The following is a 9,566-nucleotide window of genomic DNA, read 5'->3' on the forward strand; positions in this document are numbered from 1 at the left end:
TTTGAAGGGAAAGAATATTTTATGCAGCTTGAGAGAATCTATTTCGATGTCTTTGAACAAGTTATTAAAGCAGATGTTGACTGCCTTTTCATGACCCTCAAAAAACGGCTTAAATAATATGTTTTAGCCTGTTTGAATTTATGTTTTACGTTAAAAATAATATTAATATTAATCGAATTAAGATTTAACGAAAATTATAATTTATATATAAAATTTTAACTAAATGTAATAAAATAACAATTATAATATTTTTTTATATTTAAATGATTTAATAATAAATAATAGAGTATATAAAGGGAGAGTGGGGAACATGGATTATTAATTTGTTCTTCCTTGTACTTACATTTCCTTCTTTTCATAGATTCTGTGTTTAAAATTTTTCAACGATTAGTTTCAATCATAAGCAATACACTTGTAATATTCTTACTGGTACACCATTTGCTGAAATATAGAAAGTAAGAAATGACCACGGAATGTTGAAAATAACAATTAAATTTTTTGAAAAATTTTAAATACGATCATGAAACTAATAACATAAATAAAAACTATAAAATGTTGAACTCAAAATAAAGCCAATGAGTAATATTCTCTTTTTTTTTTTCCTTTTTTTTTTATTTTATTAAAGAAAATGAGTAATATTCTCAAAGTGAAGCATTTTTTGGTTATTCTTCTCAACCCAAAGCCACCAAAAATGGGTTCTCCCACTTCGGTGCTTCTCAACATTCATGATTAATGAGGAATTTATATATTTTTGCTAAATCATATTAATTAAATTACATCTAATATAAAGAACATGATTCCATGCAATATCAAGGGGTTCAACTTAATTAAAACTTCGAAGCCATGAGACTCAGATTATACTCCCGCCGCCATCTCTATATATATTCCATAACAAATTACAAATATTAAATTTTGAATATGTTATGGATTTTGTAATATTAAATATTAAATTTATTTGATATACTACGCAATATTAAGTAGTAAATATAATTAAGATTATTTCTTAGAAAAATTTAATAGAGAGTGTAACATTAATAGCAAAAATTACGATCTGAAAAGGAGTAGAAAATAGATCAAGTTTAATGTAGAGTTGTCTAAAAAATTAGATTTATTGTAACACATTTGATATCACGGTAAAAAACTGTAAATATCTAATATGATGTATAAAAAATTAAAATTATGGTTTATATAAAATTTAAAATGGAAACGAAAAATACATTATAACTTGGGTCCGAATATAAATAAAACTGACTGTCTATGTTGATGCATATATTCTATGCCAATTTGATTTGTTGGGGCAAAGTTGTTGTCTAGGCTTCAATGGTCCAACTGCATCTTCTTTAATTTTGTTTTTACTTTTTTCTTTTGGGGTCCGATTCTAATGTTCCCATCCATCAATTTAAAGAGATTTGCTCTAAAAGGTTTCAATCCCATATTTATATCACTTAGCAAATAAAACAATAACTTGAAAATATTGTTTCTGTTTATCATTCAATTCCATTGTTCTTTCACGTAAATATATGATTATATTAAACACAATATGATACACGATATAAATGTTTCAAGATTTTATATAATATGAATTATCACCAAATATCTTGTTGATTATGATAATATGATACACATTGATACATAAATTAACATATATATACATGTATAGATATAGATATAGATATAGGGGAAAAAAAAGATGTTTTCATTTGTGTTTTGTAGTATATGCCAAGAATATTCATTGAGGAATCTCAAAATTACAAAGGACCACCATATTCTGGATATATTAGAATATGATTTTTTTCTTTTTTTGTAAATTTTGTCTTGGAGGAATTTTAAGTTACAAAAGTCTATTCCATTATATTTTAGTCAAATTTTTTAATAAATAAAAAATATCTGACTATTTGTTCAATGTAATGTACATTCGATAAAAATTATACTCTCAATTTATGATAAAATATTTGAACCACTTTGAAACTTTTCAAGTAGTATATATTCTTATTATATGTTCTTCAGTCCAGTCTCCATTAATCTAAACAGTGTACAATTTGGAACATAACATTTTAAGAACTGAGAAATGAACGTTCCAACAGATTACACAGCTCCTTCGGGGTTAAAATTTAAAAGAAAATTGGTAAAGGTATATATATATACACATATAATTTATTATAATATGTGTGTATATACATATATATAGGACTGCATTTTTAACAAAACAATACAAGCTACCATGACAAAGACAAACAAAAACCTGTTGTATTTACCTGCATTGCAAGTTTAAAGTATGCTTTTCTTTCCTTTAACCCTAGTGTTGTCACTATTGTCGTTTTGGGATCCTGCTGGAGGCTTAGATCGTTCATGTGAACTGCCGCCTGCAACATGCTTCTTTCGACTTGGAGCACCTGTTTTGGAGGACTCAACTAATGGACCTGACCGAGTTTGAAATGGTTCTTTCGGATAAGGGAATGATGTAAAGCTGAAGGGGATATCGGGAGGAACAAGTGCAGGATCAATGTGATGCGATGCTCCTAATGGAATGCCAACTGCTGCATCCTGGTGTGGAGGGGGGAACTTTTCGCTTTTGCTTTTTGCATTGGCGTGTGATATTAAGCGCCTTCTCTGCTTCACAAGGAACCCGAAATTAGTTATAAAATATCAGAAAATTTTAACCTTTACTCTAGAGGCAGATAGACTAGTCGAGGCAGCTTATCAAATAATACTTGATAAGCTGACAAAAATTTTAGCAGAACTGTTACTTGACAGTATATCTTACTAGGAACAGATAAAAACAAACTTTCAATGCCAGATCTCAATACAAGTACTAGTGCATTATCTGACTTACATCAAGATTAGACTGAAGCTCGGCATTGGCTTCTGGAGCAGGAACTGCCCTTGCTCGATTGCGTGTCCTTGTCTTCCTCGTACCATCACCCTGGGCTTTACCGGCAGCTCTGAGTCTGCAAATTTATACGTCATTGTTGATTATGAATGAAGCATATACAGGAGATATAAATGACTTGATGCTTTCAAATGAATATTTGCCTTTGCATGTGTGATCGAGAACAAGACAGAAGCATAAGCTTTAAAGATCGTAACAAAATATGTATGTTAAAGTAAATAACCATTGGTAGAAAACAAATTACCACATTGAATAATTCTAAACCATTGCATATTTACACTAATGTATCTAACCAACCAGCAAATTTCAAAGTTCCTCGACTCATAACAAGCTTTGTCATCTACATTTAGCAAAGAATCACTTAAGACATTGCACCTAAGATCCAGAAAGACCTAAATCTCCATATATGAGAATGCAAACAACGTTAGCTTATACATAGATGAGTGTGTGTTGATCAGGGGTTTCCAATAGAGCATGCATGAAAGTCTATCAAACTAAAATAATTCTCAAAACCTTAATCAGATAGCATTTTCTCGTAAAATGGCAAATTATTTAATTCAACATAAAGCAAAAGAAGTGACCTCCGAGCTTCATCATCTCTTCGTTTTGCATCTATCTCTTTACTGGGTGGATATTTGGGAAAGCTAGACGGTTCGCAAGCATAAGGTTCTGTTGTGAAGAACTGCCGAGGAGAATAAAATGGTGAAAAAGAGACTTTTCCAGAGGGTATATTCTCAATAAACCAATCATTACAGAAAATCAGACAGTGTTCACTGAAATCAAAGGACTCACTTCACTTCTTAATGCAGCAGTGGCAGTCAAACGTTCCGCAGGATCAATTGCGAGCAAAGTATCGATAAGGAATAGTGATGATGGTGGGAAATCTTTGAATGTCTCCTTTATGCATCGTTTATAAGGCTCTCGAGGTTTAAATAAGGTTGCATTCGGCAACTTATACTTCTTCCAGTATTCGTCTGATGGTGAACCACATAACTTGTAAATCTTATGTAATTGTTCTACCTAATTGATAAAAGAAAAAAGAAACAGTTAGTGGAAATAAAGTGGGAGCACAACTAAATCGAATGTCAACTTCAATGCTCAACATGCAACTAAAAAAGCAAAGAGCGAAAAGATTCCAAGATATGGTATTGTAATTTAATGGTTGCAAGATGTTATCCTCGAGCCTCTATGCATTATGCAATAAACATGGAACGAATAAATTAAGTTAAACAAGCAAGTAAGAACCAAAGAACGTCATAAATGAGCAGAGATGCCAGAATACCTTCCAGCTAAAATCTTGCACACTTATACAGACAATAATCCTGAACAAACAACAAAATGAAGTGAAATCCTACCTCAGTTCGACCTGGCATAACGGGCCTCCCAGCAAAGAGCTCAGCTAAAATGCATCCCGCACTCCAGAGGTCCACACCAACACCATAATCTGTAGCTCCAAGAAGAAGCTCAGGGGCACGATACCACAAAGTAACCACCCGACTAGTCATTAGATGCTTGCGGTTAGGATCAAAGAATGTAGCCAGTCCGAAATCGGCAATCTTAAGTACACCTTCATCATCAATAAGAAGATTCGACCCCTTAATATCACGGTGAAGCACTCCCCGGTTGTGACAGTGCTCAAGGCCAGAGAGTAGTTGATGTATATAACATTTAACCTACAACCGTACCATAAAGTTTAATCAAACTTCATGACTCACCACCTCAGCAACAATGTAAATTATGGGTATTACTACTAATTAAATAGCATGGTAGGTTGAGGCTAGGCTAACCTGTGGCTCCGTAAACTTTACTATCGGGCTTGCCACAAGCCCAGCCAAATCATGCTCCATGTATTGAAATACCAAGTACAAACTACATGACATCCTCGACGTAACTAAACCTTCCAATTTTACAACATTGGGATGATCCAACCTCCGCAATATGAGAATCTCTCTAGCCATGAATTTCACACTCTCGGGTTCTAGACTATCAAACCGGACCTTCTTTAGTGCAACTATATTATTTGTCACCATATCTTTAGCTTTATACACATTGCTATATGTTCCTGAGCCAATCTATTATTAGTAAGGAAAGGTAAGTATAGGAATCAAAACACCTACAAATCAAGAAAAAGAACAAGACCAAGAATCGAACTGCATCCAAGATAATGTAACTAAAGGCAGCTGCAACAAAATCAACCATCAATATGCTATAAATCAAACAAAGAACACAACTGAAATGGCACAAACCAGTTAAATTCACAAACATTTCAAACAAACTATATTCTTTTTCATTATCATTCAATAAGGATAACATCGAACAGATGAAAAACAGCCCACCTAATCAAAACAGCAGCTTCAAAAATATCGACAAATCGAGAACATGACCAAGAATCGAACAGCATCCAAGATAATGTAACCAAAGGCAGCCACGAAAAATAGACCATCACAAACAAAGAACACAACTAAAACTAGTTAAACTCACTAACATTTCAAAACAAACAACATATTTGACATCATCATTCAAAAAGGATAAGTCCACCTTATCAATTTTCTCATATGTGTCAGCCCTTCGAGGAATCCATCCATTAAGCGCCTCCCCACAGGCATCGGAAAGCCACGAAGGCCATCCAGCAGCCACTTGCTCTCCACGCAAATGCTTTGGAAGGTTACTAAGCCTTGGATTTGGCTTTGATTTTCTCCTTTCCCCCCTTTGTTTTGTTTTACCATCAGCTTTTTCCTCCTCCTGGGTACCCGCATTTTCAACCTCTACAACATTAGCATCAGTGTTTGGAACTGTAACATTATCTACTCTCCTATCGGATTCAAAGCTACCATTTTTACTCTCTCTGGATTCCGAAACAATCCCTGAAGATACCTCTCTTCCCAAAACACACCCCATTTCTTAAACCTAAACCTCATTTCTCAGCATATCCTAATCTGGGTCTTGCTCTAAATCAACAAATAATTAGCTACAACAAATCAAGCAATTTTAATAAAGCATGATGATCAAGTTACATCAAATTACCAAATACAAAACTTTAACTAATAATTAAAACTCTAAGATAAAGCTAGAATTGACTAAGCAAAGAAAACTATAAAAACCTTTCCCTTTGTACTGTGAATTTGGGAGCTTCCAAGTTCAGAAAAAAGTGGGAAAAATGATCTTGAAGCTAGCCAAGTACAAAAAAAAGAAAGTGAAATTTGGTAGGTGCTAAGAAGAAACTTAGGAAGTCAAATAAAAGAATATCTGAAAGTATTAAAAATAGAAGAATAGAGGGGTTTTCGAGAGAGAAAGTGGGGGAGAGTTTGATAAAAGATGAGTTTTAGAGAGAGAGTGCTGAAATCTGAAGGAGGGAAAAAGAAGAAGAAATAAAAAGATATCTGGCTTCTTCAACTGTTACTTTTTCTATTCGTGAAACTAAAAGGCTTGTGGTGTCATTGTTTTCTTCTGGTCTAATTCTGTTTTAAGTCCCTGTACTCTTAGCTCATTTAGAATTTGATCTCTTTACTTTTAATTTTAACAACTTAGTCTATTAGGTTTAACTGAATTATGTGATTTTATTTTATTTTTAAAAATACTCACTTATCTAATTTAAAACTAAATAGTATCGACTTTTAATCTATTTCTATAATGCCGAAAAGCCTTACGACCCCAAATTTAGAATCGAAAACTTTACAACTCAAAATTAAATTTTTTATATTTGTTTATTTGGCTTTCCACATGTGCAATATTAGTCACGTGAGCAATTTTTATTTAAAAACATCATACAATCTAATTTAACAAAAGTCTTTTTAATTATTAAATTAAAAGAGTAAAGGATTAAATTTATGAGATTGAAAGTAAAGGGATTAGGTTATAAAATTGGCAGAGTATAGGGACTGAAACAGAGTTAAACGTTTGTTCTTTTGGTGTTTTGGATACTATTAATATATAAAACTAATGGTGAATAATCATTGAAGTAAGAATAAAAATGTGGTTAAACTAATAAAGAGGTAAAACCTTTCTACTACATATATATATATATATATATATATTTTTATTATATTTTAGTTTTTTTCATCGAAAAATTGATGAATTAGTTCTTATACATTACATGAGTGAGTAAAATAATCCTTTAAATGTTTATTTTGGTGTTTATATATAAGATTTAACAACAAATTTAATTTTTAACCTTTACATATTTATTCAATTTGACCCTTACTCTTTTATTGAAAGTAAATAAGAAATTTTTTAACTAATAAGGCTAAAGAGTAAAAAAGTATTAGTAACAAATTTAAAAAAAATAAATCATTTTAAAATTTAAAATTATTAAAATAATCATAAAATTATAAAAAAAGTTATTATTTTTTTTAAATTATAAAATTTTTATTAAAAATAACAATTTTGTTATTAGATTTAATAGATAAATATTGTTTTTTTAATAAAAATAATAATCTTAAAATTTTTATAACTTTTTTTTTTATAAATTTAGTTTATAAAATTTTAATAATATTTAAAATTAAAAAGTAATTAATTTTTTTTAAATTTGTTACTAAGAACTTTTTGACCCTTTAACTTTATAAGTTTCAAAATTTTCTAATCTACCTCTAATAAAAGAGTATGGGTCAAATGGACTAGATATGTAAAAGTTGAGACTAAATTAGTTATTAAACCTTATATATAAACACCAGGACAGACATTTAACCGCGCAATTTGATTGGAGAGATTGTTTTGTCCCCTCATTTAACTTACAGGGACTAATTTATCTATTTTTTCAATAGCAGAGCTAAAATGCAATTAATCTTAGATATATTATAGGGATTTTTTGATACTTTTACCCAACTCATTATATATTTTAAAATTAAAATTAAATAATAATGAACAAACATTTAATAAATCATATATTCATTCAAATGAATTTGTAACGTAAATTCATTAATAATTTTGAAACACTCAAAATATGAAATTTTGAATATTACAAATAACTCTATCGATTTCAGCAATTCTTAATAATAAAAAATCCTCCCCAAAAATTAACATCAACGTACTAAAATAACAACATATATAATAGCACAACTTTTTATACCATACGGGTAACATATTCAACAATTGTAACAAAAATAATGGGCATTTTACCTAAAAATATCCTTTTTAAAGTTAATTACGAAAATGGGTTGATTTTTTGGTAATTTACCGACTAGGCCATTTCCCCTGAAAACGCGTCCACGTCAGCGCGCTTTCAGAGTACGTGTCAGCAAAACGCTTCCCTGGGGGAGCACTTTTGTCCATGTCAGCAGAAAACGCTTCCTGAAGGGCACGCTTTGCTTACGTGGACAAAAGCGCTCCCCCAGGGAAGCGTTTTGCCCTGTAACGGTAAAAATTTTGACCGTTGGCTTCCAACGGTCCAAAAAAAAACTATAAAAGGCCCCCCAAATCATTTTTCACACAAATCTCTCACAATTTCTATTATTCTCTCAAAATTCCTTTATTTTCATTTATTTTTCACACAATTCTCTCATAATTCTCAACATTTTTTCAATATTCCCTTCAAAAAACTATCAAGTTTCATTGAAATTTTCTCAAAATTCTATCAAAATTCTATCAATTTATTTGTTTAAAATTTTTTGAATTTAATTTTTTAAATAAAAAAATCGGATCGTGTTAGCAATGGCCAAAAAATTAATCCGTCTCGATAATAAGCACATCTCCGTTGAGCAAATGGCAATGGTAAGTGATAATTTTAAATTTTCAATACTATTCGATATTTTCTTAATTTATGCAAATTTAATTAAATTTGCAATACTATTTGATATTTTTTTCATTTATGCAGTTATAATTAAAATTTCAATATTGCTTGATTTTTTTTTCATTTATGATGTTTGCATTATTTAATTTATGCAATTTTAATTAATATTTGTTTTATAAATTTTTATAATAGTCTGTAGATCGGGTGTTGCAATGCTACATCTGTAATATGCTTGGTCCTCCATCGCCGTTGATCAAGAATTACTTACGGGAAGCGAGATTTTGGCACGTGGCCACGATAGGCCGGGGGTGCAAGTTGGACCCGAAACTAATCAGTGTGTTGGTAGAAAGGTGGAGACCCGAGACGCACACTTTTCATCTTTCATGCGGAGAGTGTACTATCACTCTGGAAGACGTGCATTTGCAATTAGGATTGTCGGTGGATGAGTACGCAGTCACCGGGTCGGCATCATCTACTAATTGGGGAACCGTATGCTACGAGCTTTTGGGTGCTATACCGAATAATATTAACGGAGGTCGGATCGAGATGGGCTGATTACGAGATACATTTCCGGAGTTGAATAATGATTTGAATGAACTCGAAAGAATACGATATGCTCGTGCATACATTCTTGAGATGATTGGAGGTTATCTGATGCCGGACTTATTACGAAACCTCGTACACCTGAGATGGCTGTTGAAACTCGTAAATTTTAGAGCAGCCGACGAAATGAGTTGGGGGCCTGTCGTGTTGGCAACATTGTACAAGGAAATGTGCGGGGCGACACGACCGAACAAAGCCAAAATAAGAGGTTGCCTATCACTACTGTAATCATGGGCACGGTTTCGCTTTCCATTTTTATGTCCTCGAGTAGACCACCCATATACGTTTCTACTCATAAAGAGGTAAATTTTATATTAGATTTTACAAATTATTACGTAAATTTAGAAT

General features: G+C 31.7%; 1 protein-coding gene across 4 annotated transcripts; it reads right to left on the reverse strand.

Moving 5' to 3' along the window:
• Window positions 1-1,984: 1,984 nt before the first annotated feature.
• Window positions 1,985-6,280, reverse strand: LOC107894636 (probable serine/threonine-protein kinase At1g54610). Of its 4 annotated transcripts, none has more exons than XM_016819900.2 (7): window positions 5,429-6,280; window positions 4,678-4,962; window positions 4,246-4,563; window positions 3,683-3,910; window positions 3,472-3,572; window positions 2,834-2,948; window positions 1,985-2,610 (listed from the first exon to the last, which is right to left on the reverse strand). In XM_016819900.2, the coding sequence occupies exons 1-7, from the start codon at window positions 5,786-5,788 to the stop codon at window positions 2,269-2,271; spliced, it is 1,749 nt and encodes a 582-aa protein (XP_016675389.2). In that variant the 5' UTR covers window positions 5,789-6,280; the 3' UTR covers window positions 1,985-2,268. The 4 variants fall into 4 exon arrangements, with proteins under 4 accessions (XP_016675389.2, XP_016675383.2, XP_040931064.1 ...); XM_016819894.2 differs by having other exon boundaries at window positions 1,985-2,613; window positions 5,429-6,279; XM_041075130.1 differs by lacking the exon at window positions 4,678-4,962 and having other exon boundaries at window positions 5,429-6,276.
• Window positions 6,281-9,566: the final 3,286 nt, after the last annotated feature.

This window comes from Gossypium hirsutum, chromosome A08 (genome assembly GCF_007990345.1).
Source record: "Gossypium hirsutum isolate 1008001.06 chromosome A08, Gossypium_hirsutum_v2.1, whole genome shotgun sequence".
Classification (NCBI taxonomy): Eukaryota; Viridiplantae; Streptophyta; class Magnoliopsida; order Malvales; family Malvaceae; genus Gossypium; species Gossypium hirsutum.

Bases quoted from the DNA above. Each gene is read 5' to 3' on its own strand.
- LOC107894636 (XM_016819894.2), bottom strand. From the start codon at position 5,788: ATGGGGTGTGTTTTGGGAAGAGAGGTATCTTCAGGGATTGTTTCGGAA. The intron at 4,963-5,428 runs GTGGACTTATCC...TACTAATAATAG, and splicing joins CATATGAGAAAATTGATAAG to ATTGGCTCAGGAACATATAG. The intron at 3,911-4,245 runs GTAGGATTTCAC...TTTATCAATTAG, and splicing joins TTATGCCAGGTCGAACTGAG to GTAGAACAATTACATAAGAT.